At 45.1% G+C, this 20,113-nt stretch overlaps 1 protein-coding gene across 1 annotated transcript in view; it reads right to left on the reverse strand.

Annotated features, from left to right (window-relative positions):
• Positions 1 to 5,435: 5,435 nt before the first annotated feature.
• The window catches only part of LOC144775607 (dimethylaniline monooxygenase [N-oxide-forming] 2-like), a 283,147-nt gene continuing 268,469 nt past the window's right edge, over positions 5,436 to 20,113 (reverse strand). Inside the window, exon 9 of the mRNA XM_078659238.1 lies at positions 5,436 to 6,140. Coding sequence (XP_078515364.1) covers positions 5,777 to 6,140 — 364 coding nt within the window. The 3' untranslated portion in view covers positions 5,436 to 5,776. The remainder of the gene's footprint in view (positions 6,141 to 20,113) is intronic.

The following is a 20,113-nucleotide window of genomic DNA, read 5'->3' on the forward strand; positions in this document are numbered from 1 at the left end:
CCTTTGTTCTGTTTTAGTTAACTTTTTAACACACCTTTTAAAGATTGAACACAATTGAGCATCAACAAATTCAATACCTGACATAGAATTGTTTTTGTATTTTTGACCATTTTGATTTTTGGGTTAGAACAAAAATGCTATGCATAACCTGCATTGACCCTACAGCACTATCACCGTTAAATCTATTGCAGAAGTATGTATTGACACAACAGCACTATCTCAGTTGCAGCTACTGCAGACATACGTTTTGACACTACAGCACAATCGAGGTTGCAGTTAAATCCCAGCCCCCCCAATAAACAAAATCAACCTAACTTGAGCATTTATGATATCTAAGGCTAGGCTAGTATGAGATCTACAATTTTAATTGTGAAGAGATTAAAAAATACAAATATTTGTAGAATGGGATTTTTTATATGGCCCTTCCCTTAATGACTTCGCACCCGTTTATAGTTTTTTCGAAGTTATTTGAAATCTTTTCTGCTACTGTTTTCCTGGCAGGTTTCGGTACTGTGGACCTGCTGAAAGCCCCAGTAGTCCCTGAATATTTGTATTGATGCAATTGATTTATCATGTCACTAGAAACAAACATGAGGTGAGAAACAAAGAAGGGATCTATTCAGGCATCCATCCATACATCTATCTATCCATCCATCCATACACAGTTCCATCTTTCCTTCTGTCTTTTTCTACCCATGTATCATCCGTTGATCCACAACGTATGAAAGACTTTATTGTATATTAATAATAATCATTCCAAATAGGAAGTATATATAGAAAACAATAAATTGTACATAGACCCAACAAAACATTGTAAAGTATAAAATAATTTCAAGGCTACGATAATTTTCAATTCAGTAATCACACCACAAATAAACAGCCTTTTAAGAATTTTGTTCTCCAGATCTTAATTTAAAGTGCCATTGCAAAGTGCCTATTAATGTAAACGTTACAAGGATGCCAACCTACTCGTATTTTACATTTGAAGGTAAAAAAGTCATGATAAAAAAAAAATCATTGGTAAAGTGCCACTGTGCAGTTCCTTTTTAAATGGAGCCTTTCTCAAAGTCTTCTAAGAATTGCTTAAAGTGCCACTGGGCAGACCCTTTCAGAGAAGCCTTTCTTACGTCATTCTATATAATTGTCAGAATATGAAGATATAAGTTGACAATAACATCTTTGGGACAGCATCGCTGGACAGGCTGATTATTGGTTATCACAAGCCCCTAACATCAGGTGGCACTCTCTAAGGTTAACTTTTTTTCTGCAATAAGAATAAACTTTACAACTGTGGTCAAATGAGCTGGTTTCCCAGAGAGGCAAGCAGTAATTGCTTGACAACGTGTCCTCACACCATTTTCTTTAAGGATAGATTTTAATATGGCTTTCCTCTCTTCTAGTAGTTGAGGACAAATGGATAAAATATGCAATAGTGATTCATTAGCAGAGCCGCATAACCTACAACTGTTTGAGTGCCAAGTTTGTACCCATGGTGGGTGGGGTTCCATCCTTTGTAGGATATCGCCCAAATTTTAGCAGCAATATTTTTCAATTTGAGATGGGAAGTAAGATAAAATTGTGGCTCCAATGTGGTGACTGAATTAATAACTGACCATGCATTGCTTTTTTTGGCAAGCTCATCCTTGTCCAAAAGAACCGTTAGGTAATTAGCTGAATGGTTAAGTGTCTGTCTCGACACACCTTCATTTCAAGCTACAGCTTCAAAAGGCTGAGACTTAAAGTTATTTAGGCTCTCAGTTAAATAAGATCTCCAACCCTCAACGTGCTCATATTCAATTATTTCCTGCCAGCAAAAATGTGCAAGTGTGCCGGGGTCTGGACAAAAGAAGAAATATAAAGATTTTAAAAATGCAGATTGTAGTATTAAAGAATGTCTTTTTAGACCAAATTCCAATCTGACATTGGCATGCCCGATGTACTTTGGAACCCTGAAAAACGATTTGAAGACTTTTACCTGTAGATTGTCAAGAATTTTTTAGTCTTTTCCTTGGAAAATAACAGACCCATAGGCCAGGGAAGGAATCAGCTTTGCTTTCATTACCTTAAGTAAGTGTTCATGGTTCGGACATACCAGTATTCTCTCAGCTTTCTAAAAGCAAAAGACAGCGCTGTAGCTTTCGCTTTTAGGTTAAGAAGGTGCTGTTTAAAAGACAATCTGTTGTCAAATGTAATTCCGAAATATTTATAGAATTTTACAGTTTCAGATCTTTAAACCATTAATATTCCAAACTTTCATGTCTGATTTAGTCGAACCACTGTCATCATTTTTGATTTTTTGGTGTTCATCAGTAAACCATTGGCTAATATATAGTTGTTGAAAGAATCTGTTAATCTTCGTAAACCTATGGGAGTATGACTGAACAGTATGGTGTCATCTGCATACTGTAGATATTTTGTATTTTGACCCGCAAGGTTAGGGGAATGAGCATTAATATTTTTGCAATGTGACTGTAAATCAGCCATAAGAAGATTAAAAAGGCAAGGGGCTAAGACACAACCAAGTTTGAGACCACTATATGTTTTGAATCGGCTAGTTGTACAGCTGCCATCCCCCACCTTAACTTGGACCCACGTATTAGAATATAACAATATAATAATACCTAACAGATGGTTTGGAATGCCCATGCAGAATCAAAAGCGGCCTTAAGATCAACAAAACGAACATATAACTTTAGCTTTTTATGTTTGGCTCTTTCAGAGAAAATAATGTCAATAAGGTCAAGTTTATAATCGTTGACTCGCCACTTCGAAAATCAGTTTGAAATATTGTAATAATTTCTTCTTTAGCAGCTCATTCTTCCAGCTCGTTGAGCAGACAACCTGAGAAAAATATTGCCTCCACATCTGTTAGGGCAATCAGCCTGTAATTAGCTGGATCATCTGGTGGACCACTTTTTTGGATTTGCTGAATTATGCTTCCCTGCCATGATTCGGGGAATGTATAACATTTTACAAAATCACTGAACAGAGGAGTCAAGATTTCCGACCGAATATCTGTCTTAGCCTTAAAGACTGAGTTCAGAATCCCATTGGGGCCTGGCATGCCATTTGATATTATCCTACTTATTGCTGTTTTGACTTGATGTACTTTCCATGTTTCCATAGCTAACAATATGGCTTCATTGTGGTGTCTATCATTTCTGATTGCTCTGCTATTTCCATTTGTCGGTGGACTTAAATTAGGAAATATTGATGTTATTACTGCATTGATCCACTGATTTATTTATCCCTCTGTTGTCCATCCTTCTTCCTGTTTTTCCAATCCTCCCCCATCCATCCATCCATCCACCCACCCCATTGACAATCCATCCATCCAGCTATTCATCCTCCTTCCCTCCTTTCTTTTATACTTTCTGGTTCCATTTCTTCTCACACTTCACAGCTCCATCATACTATTCTCTTTCAGGTGTATGGATATGCTTCTGCTTAAAGACCAGCGTGTAGGATCAAAGTTAGACGAGCTGTAACAAACAATTTTTTTAAACAATTTTAATTGTTTTCCATTAATTGCAAACACAGACGCATATCCTATCACATCACCATTCAACATGATAGTGCAGTTTCAAACAGATCATCCCTTCCCAATGCAATGCAGTCATTAATAGGTTCTCACAAGCTTAATTGAACTCCCCCTCCATGGAGATGGGTCACAATATGTCTGCAGATATCTTCCCATTTCTTACTACCATTTCTAGGTTTTCATTTGTTGCCGTAACACTTTTTCATATCTCTAACTCCCATTCTTCATATCTACCATTTCCTAATTATCTGTACAGGGTACAAGGTAATTAGTCTACCGTACACGTTTCATTCCACTTTTCCCAGACTGTTTGAAATTTGTGTGGGCAGCCCTTGCTTTTTGGATTTACATGTCCATCACCATGCACCAATCATACCAGTTAGCCATTTGTTATGGGATGGTCCTGCTTTCCCTGCTGAGTGCTTACCAAGATTTTGAATGGAAACCATGGGACCCATGTTGCAAACCAGCTCACTCTACTTTGAAGGTGTTGGATATCTCCAAATTCCCAGCAGCATAAATGTAGTGTTCAATTTGATTTGGGTTCCTGTGATTTAGTCACCGCCACCATGTGTGAAAAATTATCCTCTCAAACCACATCTCCTTTAGCAGTGATCCGATTGTATATACCCAATAGTGTTGAGTGGGTTCCTAGTGTAATATATTCAATTGTACGAAGGGTAAACCCTTCCTAATCACCACCTCTATAGGTGACCATAGGGCCTCCTCCTAAACCTCACCCTCTGACCAAGGACTGGCTGACCAGTTACCATGTATTTGCATTAGCACGTATGGGTAGATGTTCATTAAGGATTTGTAACTCCTGGGTATCGCTTTTCTTCTCAGTGGTTCATTTAGTACTCTATTTACTAGTGGGGATATATCTCAGTATTTCTGTGCTGATACATTTTTCCTATTGAGTGTTGTAAGTGTGTATACTTGTATAGCTGGGCGTTATGTCTGGAGTATTTTTACTTTAACTGCTCAAATGATTTTATAGCATCAGCCCTCCACATGTCACCGCCCTTCCATATCACCATTACATCACATTTTGTGTATTCAATAAATGTCCAGACCTATTTTATAGCATATTTGTCCCACAGTGGCACCTCTCTGGTAATGACCCATTCCCACCCCATAATCTGCAGGACTGTAATTCAAGCTTGTCAACCCACAGGTTTTAGTTTGGTCATGTATTTGGTGGGTCTCTACCATAGATTAGTGCTGGCTTAGGCTTAGTTTCCATTACTTTTTGAACTAGCCAAAATGCGGTCTCCTCTGTGGGTGTGTAGATCCAATTGCTTAATGTTATCAACTGCGTGGTACAGCATATAAACCATTTTAAATGTTTATGTTACATAGAACTGCCCAGGGCCACCTTAGCCCCTCAAGCAGCTAAAGTGGGAGGCTCATGACCCTTTATACCCAAGTGTAGCCAGGGTCAACGCAGGAAATGTAGAGCCAAATCCCATGCTTTGTGGAATTGATTTATTATGTAAACAGCAGTAGACAGTCAGATGGCAGATCACCAGCAGGAGACTTTGAGGAGATAATGCAAAAAGCATGTACTCCAGAACATTTGGGACAGATTGCACAAAAATAAACAAATCACACCAATTCAAAAGTACATTGTTTGTGAACATGACCTTGAAATACAACCATCCATTCATCTACACGCGGTTATTATTTTGACTTTGGCTTGTTGGTATTTGTTAAAAATCAGACACCTTGGTTAAGTACCTTTTAATAAACTTTTCATTGTGGCGTTTTCTAGAACACTTGTGCCAATTGCTTTTTCCAGCTTATAGAAGCACAATTCACCAGCTTGTGAGGATAGGTTTTAGTATTTAGATGAACTGCATATCATTCTTGCTGGTCCCTTCTATAAGAGGTTTCGCAGTGGAAATGGCTGGTCTTGGTCCATTTTGTGATTATAATACAAGTTACAAGGGTGTTTGATATGGTAATCATCTCTGTGCAAGATGTATTTCACTACATAAAAATCCCCTCATTCATCAAGCTAGGTTGTGCTCAATTGTTGCTATGGATAACATATTTTTTATTAACTTTATACTATTTTTACAAATATTCACATTTCCAATAATACAGACGCTAATGCCATACATTTCAGGGACTCCTACAGTAGAGTAAATACAAATCCCAAATTCAGTGTACTTGTGGTACCGCCTAAATGAAAAAATGTCTTTTTCCCTTTAATCTCCTTTGTTGACTCCGCTAGAAAAGAGATTTTAAAGATTTACAATTGACTAAAGCACCAAGTGTAACAGTTAGAATCCCAAATACCATGAAATAACACCATCTTGGGGTTGTTCTAGGCACCTCAAGGACAACCCGAGTCCTCATGGGTTTTAATGTTCGCTCCCACTGGGTCAAGATTGCTTGCTTTGCCCCTTTCCACGACCCCGGGCCAGTCAGACGATACTGATATGGGGTGCATGGGCCAAAAAAGACTTCCCTTGCCAATTTAAAATCCTTAAGGAAAAGGCTTAGGCTGGGTTTAGCTCCAATTTCCATGGCCAATTCATCCATGTATGGAATGAAATCAGACAGCAGAATCCGACTCTTCTCTTTCCCAAACCTTGAATGAAAATGGAAAAGAGAAAACAAAGATAGAATGAGCGCAGGTTTATGAAATGTCTTAATACCGCCCCCCCCAGGTTTACTGTGATAATCCACCATCTTCCATAATATTAAACGTAATACTCTCTCCCTGAATCTATCACTATAAATATCATCCTTTAACCTCCCTCACTGAAACATAGAACCTTGAAGTTCTGACAAGGTGTAAATATATGAATAATATTGACTGAAAGAAAAACATTGTCAGTGTATTAGCTGTATCATCAACAAAAATTGAAACATTTTAGTCTTGCACATATTGCATTCACCCAACCTTGCAACACAGAAAAGACTACTTGTCAAGTACAAGGTGAAGTCATCAAGATCTATGACAATAAGGAATTCAACCTGGTAATGTAACTTTAATATTCCTTCACTGCTTCTTTAACACTTATTTTTATTGAGTTTCTTATTGTTCACATTCAGTATACAGGAGAAGCATAACAGTGAAGAGAATTGCTGGACAAGAATGTGAACACAGAAAAAGAGAAATGAAAAGAATAGCATGGTAGGAACAGCTGGTTCGAGCACAGCAATATTGTACAGAGGAATGAATCTGCTATTAATCCTGAGGGCTGCAGAATTCCATGAAAATAGTGAAACAGGGTCAAGGTAATTAATGCCAACCAAGGAACTTGAAATAGTCCATTTTCACAGTGTGCACTGAAAGTGTTGACATTGTGATTGGAACTGTAGAAACAACAATTGTAGCTGGGTGACTGGCAAGGGGTAGTAAGTGGGACATCATGAGGGTGAGGAGGGAAGGAGCAATTGACATGTAGTGAAGGGGATTACATTCGAGGGGGGAGGCCTTTGTCGGGTCCTATGTAGCTGAGAAGTTTTGAGAAAAAATGCGGGACGAAATGTGGTACTTACCAATGTGGCCCTGGCTGGAGCAACCCCCTTCACACAAAACGAGGAGTGGGGGAAACTTACGTCAACCTGGAGGAATTTCAAATATTCTTTCAGTGGGCTAAGGTATCATCCCTGGGTACCTCCACTAGGGCAGCCCACAACTCATCCCAGCCCTCCGCTTTTGGGTGTTTGCTAAGTCCTTTGGTCTTTTCCCTGATAGGGCCTTGCTTTTCCCCTGTACCTATCGTAAGATACCTGAACGCCGGTATGCAAAAGGGGGCCCGACGGGTAACTTACATTTGCAGGTAATCGCTCTCTTAAACTTGAGGAAGCCGAGATCTAGGAATTGTACGAGTGCTCTGTGCATTTCCTGATGCTGGAAAAGTCCTAATGCAGGAGCTTCCCATGCAGGCTGGAAGTGTATACCAGCACAAGTAGCTTTTATATGGAAAACCTGGTCTCATAAGGAAACAAGCATTTGCAATGCAATAGGTCTTGCATTGGGGAAAGTTTCAGCTATTGGTGTTGCAAATGATAATATAATGGTGTAGTTATTTTTTATTACTTATGTTACTGAGGGGATATTTGATTAAAAAAATCCAACAAACATTATTTGCAATGCAAATAGCTCAAAGTTTCAGTAATTCAAGGCCCATTGCATTGCAAATGTGTTTTTCCTTATGGTGGATGGGGGTGAGCAACACAGACAACTAAGGGACAAGACACCACTGATAACAAGCAGGAGGGTAGGAGAAAAAGGTCAACGGGGCAAATAAATGCACGCACCATGGCACTTTTTTGTTCTTATGGCAAACATGGAGAACGGGAGCGTCGAATGGAAATAAGCAAAACGGACAAGAAGTTGGGAGGAGGAAGTAGTAACAGAGAACAGGGGATTGGGTGAGAAGGGAAGAAGCAACACAGACAGCGGGGAGTGGAAGGGAAGATGACACATGGTCAACGTTGGGAGTGGAAACGCCACATGCACAAGGAACGGCAGGGGAAGAAGAAAAAATAAAAATACCTCAATCACACTGCAATCAGGGGAAGGACAGCAGTCATGCTGAAGCACTCAGTATTTTGGCCATGCTGCAGCCAAAAGAAGAGAAAGTGTATCAGGCATACAGTGGCCAATTGGAAGTTAGCAAGTGAGAATAATGATGAAACCAATGAATGGTAGGCAAAGGCTGGGATGCAAGACCCTTGTAAACAATATCCCTTGCAAGGGAGAGCCCATGCACCATTGTAAGTGAGACCTAAAAAGAGGTACACATTCTGAAAATAGAGGCAGTGTTGAATTTGTAATGAAAAGCTGGTACGATGTTCTTTTTTTTTGGGTTAAAGACTTTTATTGCAATCTGCATCATTTACACAGCATTTACCTACAACCCGGAGGCCGGCTGCTATACAATGACATTTCGTTACACATTTCAGACTTTATTCACTTTGCAGTGTCCTTGGCCTTCATTGCACATTTTAAATCAGCAGAAAGTATATGATCAATTTCCCAAATAGTTTAGCAACAGTCTTAGTTTTATATTTTATAACTTCAACTAAACGTGTGACTCAGCTAGTAGAGCAGATGTTCGTTTTTTCGACACTCATTACTTCTCATTGCGTTAATTGATGCAAGTAGCTACCATTCACATCTCGAGACTCCCAGATCTTAAAATTCCTAGTACGGGACTTGCGACCAACCCATCAGCGCTATATCAACTCTATTTGTACGTGTCAAATCGACCTAAGTGCGCCTCATTTGACATCTCCCTCCTCCTCAGAGCTGTCTACATCTTCTTCTGATAGGGGCTCACATATATCCCCTCTATAGGTGTTCCATGGCATCCACAGCTTGTTCCATTTCCTGGGGTTCGCTCTCATTTTATATACTGCTCTTTCAATCACTAATAGTAAGTCCATGTTTCTACACCATTGTGCCAGTGTCGGTGCCTCTACTGCCCCCCACTTTTGCGCTATATCCCGCTTGGCCATCATTATCCCCACGATTGCCCATTGCTGCCCCTGACGAGTCAAATCATTCTGTGTCCAGACATTCAGTAAACATATCCGAGGGTCCGGTGTTAGGGATACTGCCAATGTTTGTGAGATGGTGCGCAGAACCTGTCGCCAATAGGTGGCGATAATCGGGCATTCCCAGAGTGTGTGAAAGAGTGTGCCTGGTTCTCCGCATCCCCTCAGGCAGGTGGGATGATCAGCTCTGTGCATTTTGTGTAGAGTAGTTCTCGTGTAATAGACCCTATGCAATATTTTAAGCTGCACCAGCCGATATCTCGACGAGATACCAGCCTCTTTTGGTGAAGCCATCGCTGCGTTCCATTCTGCGTTGTCCATCACACCCAGCTCATCCTCCCATTTGGCCTTCAGTTTTACTAGTGGGTCCTGCAAGTTATTCATTTTTTTGCGATAAGTCAGGGAAGTCGCACTGGCTTCCATATAATCAGTCAATAGACGGTCCTCCAGCGGGGACGAGTCCGGCACCTTTGTACCGATCTCGATGGCTGTCATTAGCGCATGCCTGATTTGTATGTATCAGTATGTTTCATTTGGGCTCAGCTGATATTGCCGCTGGAGTTGTTCGAACGGAACAACTCCATCATTTATCCACAGATCTCCTACTGTGGAGATTCCGATGGCATCCCACTGCGTGAAGCCCTTGCTGTGTCTTAGCCGGCCCAGTGCTTTGACATCCCACAAGGGAGTCATTTTGGTTATGATGCCTCCCCATTTGAGTCTCGTTTGCGCTTTATGCCACAGTGCCACCGTGTGTTGCGTGGGTCCTATTAGTTTTGCAGCGATGCCCTTGTTGTATAGTGGGGCCAATAAGCTGTGGGTACCCAGCTGCGCTCTGTCTGCCAGGTATGCTGGTTCTCCCTGTGGGGCGTGGATCCATTAATTTATGATCTTTAGATGCGCCCCCCAATAATACAGCTGCACATCCGGCAGCGCTATCCCCCCGTCATACCAATCTCGGACCAGATTCACGTTTGCTATGCGGGCGGGTCGATTGCCCCATAGTAGACTCGATATCGCAGCCGTTACCTTTTTAAAGTATTCAGGCGATATCAGGATTGGGGTGTTTTCTAGGACATAGAGAAAGCGCGGCAGTGCCTTCATTTTGAACAGCGCTGCCCTTCCTAGCAGCGTTAGCGGTAGTGCCTTCCAGTGCTGCACGTCCGCCTTCAGTCGATTCAGTGGCGGTAGTAAGTTTAGGTCGTAGAAAAGACCTCCATCTCTTGTAACATGTATCACAAGATATTTAAAGGAAGAGGCCGCCACCGCCAGTGGGCAGTTCGCGGACATAGGTGGGAAAGGGCCTTTTAGTACATAGATGATAGATTTCGTCCAGTTAATTGTATACCCCGACGCACGGCCATGTTTGTCGCAGATTGCTAGCAGTGCCGGTATGCTCCTCTCCGGTTCAGACAGGTAGACTAACATATCATCCGCATAGAGGGAGATTCTGTCCTCCCAGTTATCTCCCCAGGATATTCCCTTCAAAAGCGGGGAGGTCCTGATCACGGCCGCCAGCGGCTCTAAAACTAATGCAAATAACAGAGGAGATAGGGGACATCCTTGTCTTGTACCTCTAGCCAATGGTATCTCGCGTGAGATATGTCCATTCGCTGTGACATGCGCCACCGGGCTCGAGTATAGGAGTTTTATCCAGGAGAGAAATCTGGGGCCAAACCCCATGTGCGTCAGCACCGCGAAGAGATACTGCCATTCCACCATGTCGAACGCCATCCTGGCGTCTAATGACAAAATGGCCGCCGGTCCGGTCAGTAGGGGGGCCCTAGCCAGTGCCCCGTGTACTCTCCTAAGGTTAAGAGCCGTACTCCTATGCGGCATGAACCCCGACTGATCCGGGTGAATCAGTTGTTCCAGGTGGGGCATCAGTCTGTTTGATAAGAGCTTCGCCAGTATTTTGGCCTCTGCGTTCATCAAAGATATCGGCCGGTAGGAGGTACACTCTTCTGGCGGCTTGCCCGATTTTGGGATAGCCACGATTGTTGCCATTCTCTGGTCATAGGGTAGGACTTTTTTTTTTCTAAACTGTCAGTGTACATAGCCAACAGCGGCTCACTTATGACCTCAGATACGGCCTTGTACCATTCAATGGGGATACCATTGGGGCCTGCCGCCTTCCCGGAATGGAGCGCATTAATTGCTAGCTGTATCTCCTCCTGCGTTAAGTCTGCCTCCAGCTCCTCTATTGCTTCTCGGCTTAAGGATTGCGTTGGTACATTGCTAAGGGCCATCTCCGCCATCTCAGGAGTTACCCTGGTTCCAGGCGTATATACCTTTAGGTAGTAGTCCGCTAGAATTTCAACTATTTCCGACGGTCGCGTATGTAAAACACCATCAGCGCTACGCAGCTGCAGGATATGCCTTCCTTCTGCCTGCTTTTTGTCTAACCATGCCAGAAGTTTGCTTGCTTTGTCCCCTATATTGTAGACTCTATGTGCCGTTTCCTCTATATTTCCCACTACTCTGCGGCTCAGATGATCAGTGTGGAGCCGTTGAGTTAGTTGCAACGTGTGTAACGTGTCTACCGTCGGGTTACTCATGTGAGCTAGGTTTGCACTGTGTAGTCGCGTCTCCAGGTCCAGTAATTCTCTTTTCTGTTCCCTCTTGTGTCCCGTGATAGTTGCTATGGCCTGACCCCTCAACACCGTTTTATAAGCCTCCCACACTATCGTAGGTGACGCAACTGAATTTGTGTTTTCTGCAAAGTAATGTTGAGTCACCTTTTTCAGTTCTTTTCGTATGGGCCGTACCTGCAAGTATCCCGGGTGAATCGGGTAGATTCTCTTACGAGTTTTTTCTGGGCAGGTCAGTGTCATTGTAAGCGGCTAGTGGTCCGAGACGCCCCTAGGTTGAATGTGAACGTTGTCTATGGTGAGTGAGCCCCCTCCTAACGTGAGGAAGTAGTCAATACGTGACATGCTATTATGTACTGTAGAGTAATATGTGTATTGCTTGTCTTCTGGGTGCAACTTTCTCCAGACGTCCACCAGCCCCTGAGCTTCTAGAAAATCATGTAGTTTAGAAGGTCTCACCGATTGCACCCGATTCAGGAATCTGTCTTGTGTGTCTTGTGCCACTGCATTGAAATCACCCCCTATGATGAGGTCCCCGTCTGGCAATTCAAGTAGGAATTCCCCTAAATCTGAAAAAGCAAGTGCGTGGAGCGCTGGAGGGAGATATACCGAGACTATATTGACCGGCTTACCCTCCCAGTATCCATACACTGCCGCAAAGCGGCCTTGGTCATCTGTCTTAGTGGATTGGACAATGAAGGGTGACGACCTCCGCAGCAGGATCCCCGTCCCACGCGACCCGGAGGTAAAGGCTGAGTGTACTATCATCCGATAGCCTCTCCGATTTAGCGCCTGTGTAGCAGTGCCCTGCAAGTGTGTCTCTTGTAGTAAGGCGAGGGCTGGGTTAATCCTTCGGATGCTTTGCAGGACCAATCCCCTTTTGATTTTATGCCCCAGACCTCTAACATTCCACGACATCAGGGTCAATGGCGTTATCAGTCCCACTTGCTGCTCAACATTTCTATCACTAACCTGTGAATCTTGCGCCATGTTCCCTTTGTGTTAAGTGACGTGTGCCTATCAACCCTTCCTGTTCTAGCGCTGCTTGCCGGCCTAACCCTTCCCGCCTCTCCAGCCCAACCCCTCTGGCTTCATGTCCTCCTGGAGTCGACGCCGTCGGGCCAAGAGTGCCCCGAGTATCATAAGAAACATTACTATTGCATCGTGCGTGAATCCTTCTGGATATCAGTGTGCCTGTTTCCCACCTCCCACCTATCTGAGTCAACAATGCAAAAAAGAGAAAAACAAACCCGTCCCCAACTCCCCGCCTCCCTGCCCCCCTGCTGTACGGGCTCCCAACCGCCCGCCCCCCCAACTTAGCAGAGTGCTTGACCCATCCCCAATACAATTTACTTGCTCGTCGGGGTGGAAGAATCTCCGGAGTCGTCGGCCTCTTTCCCCCTCTCTGGAAGACTTCTGCCCAGTGTCCATCGGCAGTCATTTCAGGCGGGCAGACTTCTCATTTATCTTTGTGGTTGCCGGGTGGTCATTGGTCAACAAGTACTTGTCCGTTTACGTTCGATCCTTCTGGTGCCAATTCTTCACTGCCGCTCCTTGACTGTCGTGAGTTCTGTTGTCTACCGTTGCTCTGTGGCCTCCGAGTCCCATTCGATCCACGATGTCTATTGGCTGGTCGCCGTCCTTAAAGCCAGTCCTGGGCGATCTCTGGGGTGTCAAAGAACCAGGTTTTATTGTCCGCTACAACACGTAACTTGGCTGGGAAGAGCATCGAGTAGGGAATCTCTCTTTTCCGGAGTTCTTTTCTGACATCTCTAAACGTTCTCCTCTTGCGCGCGACTTCCGCCGTGTAGTCCGGAAAGAAGGACACCGTTGAGTTCAGGATCTTGACCGGAGGGGAGACTCGCGCTGTCTGTAGTATCGCATCCCTGTCGCGGAAGTTAAAGAGGCGAGCTATGATAGGCCTTCCAGCAGCGCCCGTTTGTGGTCGGCCTCCCGGGACACGATGTGCCCTTTCCACTGAGAAAAAGGAGGACAGCCCTTTAGGTTTGAGTTCTTGCTTAATGAGGTCTTCGATATACAGGTCCGTCGCCCTAGTGCCTTCCGTTTCTGGAATTCCAATAATGCGGACGTTGTTCCGTCTCGAGCGTCCTTCCTGGTCGTCCAGCCTTTCCCTCAGTACCCTGTTCTCCGTTGACAACTTTACCATGGCTGTCTGCAGTTCCGACACGTCTTCCACTAATGACTTCGTGAACACTTCCATGGAGCTGACTCTCTCTGACATCTTATGGAAATCAGCCCTGATCAGTGTGATTTCGGTCGAGATCGTTCCGACCGTGGTCTGTACCTGCGCCAGCGCTTTCATAACATCGTCAAGCGTTGCCTTCTTCCCCCCAGTTGCCTCTGTAGATTTGTCGGCCGCCCCTTTGCTGGCACTCGGGGAAGTGTTTCCTTTTTCATATGCGAACTTTTCAAGGCGAGATTGAGTATTGCCTCCTTTGTTGCTTCTACCCGCCATCTCGATTATAGCGTCCGAGTCGTGTCCAGCAATATATGCAAGGGTACCTCTGAGGGTGAATCCCGCCGTCCTTTTACAGTTCTTTTAGGTGACCCTCCTCCCACTTGTCATCCGTCCGTCTCTGAGCCAGTGTGCAGGTCGCAGCTTTGCCCTGCCCTTCTTACCGCCCCCGTGGCCGGCTATCGGAGGGGGTCTGAACGTAGTTGTCCTCGCATCTCTCCCAAACATCCATGGTGGCGTGACGTAGAGGCAATTTCCCTCTTTAGGGCCAGTGTCCGTGCCCCCCACTTGACCGGCCCCGCCTCACAAGGTCTCGCACAGCAGGTCGCAACGCGGGGGGAGGGGGGTGGGGGGCCCGGGGGCCACGGGGTAGCCGGGGTCAGCTGCGTTGATGCCTAGTCTTGGGAGCTGTCGTCCGGCGTCGCCGTCTCGCTTGGCTACCTGCCGTCCACCACCATAGGTCAGAGGTCTCAAGGCGCCACCGGCTGGTCTCAGGTATTACATGGGCTCACCATCGGTCAGTCGGGGCTGCATCCCGATGTGTTTTGTGAGATTCCTTTAGGCTCGGCCTGTGTCCTGTTGCTCACAAGGCTTCAGAGAGAGGGGGGGGGCCTCGCTACACCCCGGCCCTCCGTCCGGCCGTTGCCCGATGGTCAGGGTGCATATGGGGCTCTCCTAGTGGATCCCGCTGTCGGGCCGTTATACTGGGCCCTGCTTCGGTGACTTGCTGTCTTGACCCCCACTCCCAAGCAGCTCCTGACGGTCCCAGCCGGGGGGGGCAGTCCTCCGCCGCTGTGGGTCTTTCGCTGGTTCTGCTGCGCAGGCTGTGCCCTCCTGTCACCTCCCGGCGCCGAAGAGTGCACTGCCAAGATGGCGGACGCATATCGGCGAGGGATGCCTCCCCCCTGCGTCCACGGAGCCAGCTGCCCAATTCCTAAGGGTATATGCAGAGTTTTAGGCGCTCAGTCTAGTCCCCCGTGCTCCTCGTGCTCCTCGGTGTGGGGTTCTGGGGGTGCTTCCGGTGAGCCTTACCCGGGCCGACTCCACTTCCTGTCGGGTCACGCTGACATGCGACCTCCCGGCTTGTCGCTCCGGCACGGGCCGCGCTGCCTCAGATCTCCTGCTTCGCCTCCCGGCCTCAGATGAGAACCGGAGTCACCGCCGCCTGTTCTGCCTGGTTCCGGGCATCAGCCTCTCCAGTGTGAGGTGTATTGTTGCTCCGATTACTGATCGGATTGAGTCAGGGGTCGTTCCGACCACGGAGCTCCTCTCTTAAGCAGCCGCCATGGTTGGCTGCTAGCCACGCCCCCTGGTACGATTTTTTAAAGGTATAAGTTACTGAATACACTGAACCACCAGACTAGAAAACAGCTAAAAGAAATCGGCCTACATACTGGTCTATGAGACTAGCCCTCCTAAAAGTTGCAGACTGCCCTGTATGCAAGACCCACTCTGTAGGGCACATGCTCAACTCCTTTCAAGGCTAATTAAGCCTTTCATCATTCCAGTTATAGTAAAATTACATTTCCAATAGTATTATTTGTTATTTACGGTATTAGGAAGACACAAAATGTGGTAGGAAGCACTGTATACAAAACATGTTAATATTAGAGCATTAAAACGAACTCTTCCCCAGTCTTAAGCAACCTTTCATTAGTGATTACATCTGTCGCGTTTCCTGTGTATGTGTACCTATGAGGCTTTATCAGTGTGTGTGTGTGTGTATTTACCTGTGGGGTGCCTGTAAGTGTTTGGCAGTATCTATATGTGCCTTTTTGGGCCTAGCAGTGTTTACTAGCAGAGGATCTGTGTGTGTATTACTGTGTCTCTTGGCATTTGTTTGTGCCTGTAGGTGTCAATCAGTATCTATGTATATGTATGTGCATGGGTATGTTTAGCATTGTATATCTGTGTGTCTGGCAGTGTTTACATGCCTTTGCATGTGTGGCTAGCAGTGTGTTTGAATGTGTGCCTTTGTGCATGTGGCACTGTGTATGGCAGTGTGCATGTGTGTCTCACAATATGTATATGTGTGTTTAGGAGCGTACATGCATCTTTGCTGAGTGTGATTAGTACATTGTATGTCTGTTATTGTGTATGTTTAGCAGTGTATATGTGTGTGTCTAGCAGTGTGTACATGCCTGTGCCTGAGTGTAGCAGTGTGTATGTGTAGTATTGTGTGTGTGTGTTTGTGCCTAGCAGTTTGTCTCTGTCTGTGCCCGTGTGTCTAGGAGTGTGTATGTCGGTGTGCGAGTCTAACAGTGTGAATATGGCAGTGGCTGACTTGCAGTGTTTGTGTGTACCTAAGTGTTTTTTAGATGTATGTGTGGGTTTAGCAGTGTAACAATATGTATCTAGTAACGTGTATGCATCAGGTGCTGCGGTGTGTCTTGCAGTGTGTCTCTGTGTGTGTGTGTCTAATAGTGTGACCATGGCTGTGCCTGTCTTCCAGTGTTTGTGTGTACCTCAGTCTTCGCAGCAGTGTGTGTGTGTGTGTGTGTTTTTAGCAATGAAACTATATGTGTCTAGCATCGTGTATGTGTCAGGCGCCTGAGACCTGGATGGGGCACTCAAGATGACGGCAAAAGGCATGCCGAGAGGAGGTGAACATCTCGCTGCCCTGGCCTCATCAATATGCCCAGCTGTACTTTTGTGGCCTGGAGACAAGAAGCTCCTGGGAAAAAAATATTAATACTAGTGGGGGTGAAAGGATCGCAATGTAAAATGAAGTACTGGATCAGTTTAAGCCTGGCATATTGAGAAACGATATGTGCATAGTGCAGTGCTCTTGCCCACTCCTTCTCCTGTGAGGTCCTTCCAAATTAAGGCTTCAGGATATCGGAAAGATGTTGCTGTGGAGTAGGAAATAAGCGATGTGCTGTGATTGATATAACCAGGTGATGAATGTTGGCCTGTACCCTCTGAGTAAAGCATGTGAGTTGGCTGATGTACAACCGGTTCTGAATCAGTAGTCGCCTACCCAGGGCACAGAAAGTGGGAAATGAGACCATACCGTAAGAATTGTACCCCAAGCAGCGCATACTGGTCTTGTAAGGCTCACAAGGACTGAAGAACTCCATTCTGGAACAGATCCTCCAGCGTGTCCAGTCCTGCTGCCCCCCCAGCATGTAAAGCTTTTCTACTCAAGAATGGAATGCTGTCTTGAGAGGACGAATAGAAGAATACTGGGTGCATAGGTAGAAGGGCTTTTTGTGACCAGCCGGGGCTGAACCAGGCACGGAAGTGCCTTTTGAAGTAGTCTGGACGAAGCCTGGGTGGGTTGAGAACCAGGGAGAGCTAAATTCTAAAATTTGGAGGTCAACAACAGCCTTTCACCTGTCGCAGTTTTGTCCAAAGCCACCCAGAAAGCCAACCTGCCAACTATTTCAACTGTTCTGCTAAATAGTAGGTCTTGAAAGTGGGGGCTTGAGCCCGCTCTAGTACACTGGGAGCTTCAAGGTGGTCAGTGCCAGTCTCTGGTGACTGCCAGTCTATAGATTGCCCAAAGACTATCTGATTCCCAAAAGAAACACAAGGTTAAATAAATGGCAAAGTAGCATAGGTACTGTTCACCTACTGCTGATGGTATATACAATAACGACTTCACTACAGCACTAGCTTCTAGCATGTGCACATCTGTATGGTCCTATCATAGACAGCCTCATTTCGATTTATTTCACTATGGCTGAAACGAGGCCTTTCCCAGACTTGCATAGAGTAACCCTGGACTCTCCTCTTTTTCGACACTCTGCAATCTGTGTAGTGAGACCCAGGCCACTGTACTGAACAGCTATTTAGGTGAAAGGCCTCACATAATTTGGAATTAACCCCCGCACCAATGGATTTCTTACTTTTTGACCTCTAAAGCCAAATTCTCCTATTCTTTCCATGTCTTGCCTGTCAAACTTAGTGAGGGTTATAGAAGATACACCCCGGGAACAAATTAGTGGGATGACATGGCTGCAAAGGGTGAGCCTAAAACAATTTTTTGTGACTATCCTACTTCCCTTCCCCCCAAATAAATATAAAAATGTGGGAACACATATTAACAAAGGTTAGCGTTTGGTGGATCAAACTCTATCTGAGGAATTGTACATAAAAGGGCAACATGACTAGGGGAAATGTGTAATGATGATGTACCATGAGTAGAGATGAAGTACAAGTCGTAGCCAAGTAGTAACTTATTAGATTATTTATTAAGTCCATGTAACAGCTGGAAGGTGACAAGTACATTAGTAGCAGCAGCCCCACCAGGAGCAGACTCCCTGCTGCTCAGCCCATCTTCAACTGTCAAGACACACAGCAGGCACCCAAGCATTCCAAGCATATCCATCACACCAACATTCCACAAAGAACACTCAAACTGGCTGAGCAGCTAGGAACCAGGTACATAGGAACAGTATAAACAAAACAACATGGTATCACATATCTTCTCCTCTTAAAATTGGAAATTAAATAAACAATGCCATAAGGAATCTATGCACAACAATGTAAAAAAGAAGGAAATAGTCTAGAACCCAGGGATGCAAGGTAAAACACCACATCATGAGAGGGAATGAAGACTAAACAAAAGAGGAAAGAAGAATGATTACATACAAACGAAATGTCACCCATCCTCCTCCTTTAATATTAAAAACAGATCGAAATGATTCAAGAACGTTAAGCTCACAAGAACAAAGTGAGATACCACCACATGTAAAGACATAAGAAACTTAAACTTATGAAAGATGCAAAAGAGGCATCCAACCATGCACCACAAAGGAGGGCACAGCGCTGTGAAGAGTTAACATGGGAGACATGCACCCCCAGAACTCTATCCCTATGCGTGAACTGCACCCCATGTATAGACTCCTCATGTAAGGTACAACAACGAAAACTGAAGAAGGGACTGAAACCCAACTTGCCACCACTCATGTAAGGGACAAAAGTTGCAAAAATGGGGCTGTTACCCATAATACAAACAGTGTAGATGTGGCTAACACCCATTAAGTCACCCCTCCTGTAAGGGTAAAATGACTAATCATAACCACCCTCATGTAAGAGTTTTATTTTATTTTAACATAAAACTGTGTGAATGGGAAAGACCCCCATAAAGCCACCACTCACGTAAAAGTATTGTGACTTACATTGTAAAAATAGGACTACAACCCATTACCTGTGTAAAAGGGAGTGACACCCCTTAAGCCACCCCTCCTGTAAGGGCCATGTGACTTACTGCATGGCAATGGGAATAAAACCCATTCCGAGAGTGTGGCATTACAAACCACGAAAATGAGTGACCACCACCCATGAAAAACAATAAGACCACCCTCAAGTAAAATCAGTACGAACATACAATGTAGTAAAATGGGCAGACAATACCCAACAACACTCCCATGTAGGATAAGCAAAATGCAAAGTTGAAACATATAGCCAGAACAAATAAAGAATTTTGGGACAACGTCAACCCAGACATTGGAAATAAAACAATACCAGTCCGCGTACCACCAGTACCACCACCACCAGTACTTCTACCACCAGTACCAGCAGTAGAACCACCACCAGTACCACCACCACCACTATAGCACATGGCCAGATGAAACACACAATGAGCATAGACAATGAAACCTGCACCGGTGAGCGACCTCTCACCCGTGAAATGCTAATCTGGCTACACACTGGTCACCCGAGAAATGCTAAACTGGCTACACACTGGTCACCCGAGAAATTCTAATCTGGCTACACACTGGTCACCCGAGAAATGCTAATCTGGCTACACACTGGTCACCCGAGAAATGCTAATCTGGCTACACACTGGTCACCCGAGAAATGCTAATCTGGCTACTGACTGCAGGCCTGTCAGGTGTCACGCAACGGACGTGACTAACGCATTTCAGTGCGGTGTTCCGCAACACCGCACTGAAATGCATAGTCACGCATTTTAAAGGCACTGTCTCTCTGCTCTGTACCAGCCGCGCTGAATTAACTGGCAACGCCAGACTG

This window comes from Lissotriton helveticus, chromosome 1_1 (genome assembly GCF_964261635.1).
Source record: "Lissotriton helveticus chromosome 1_1, aLisHel1.1, whole genome shotgun sequence".
In the NCBI taxonomy this organism is placed as follows: Eukaryota; Metazoa; Chordata; class Amphibia; order Caudata; family Salamandridae; genus Lissotriton; species Lissotriton helveticus.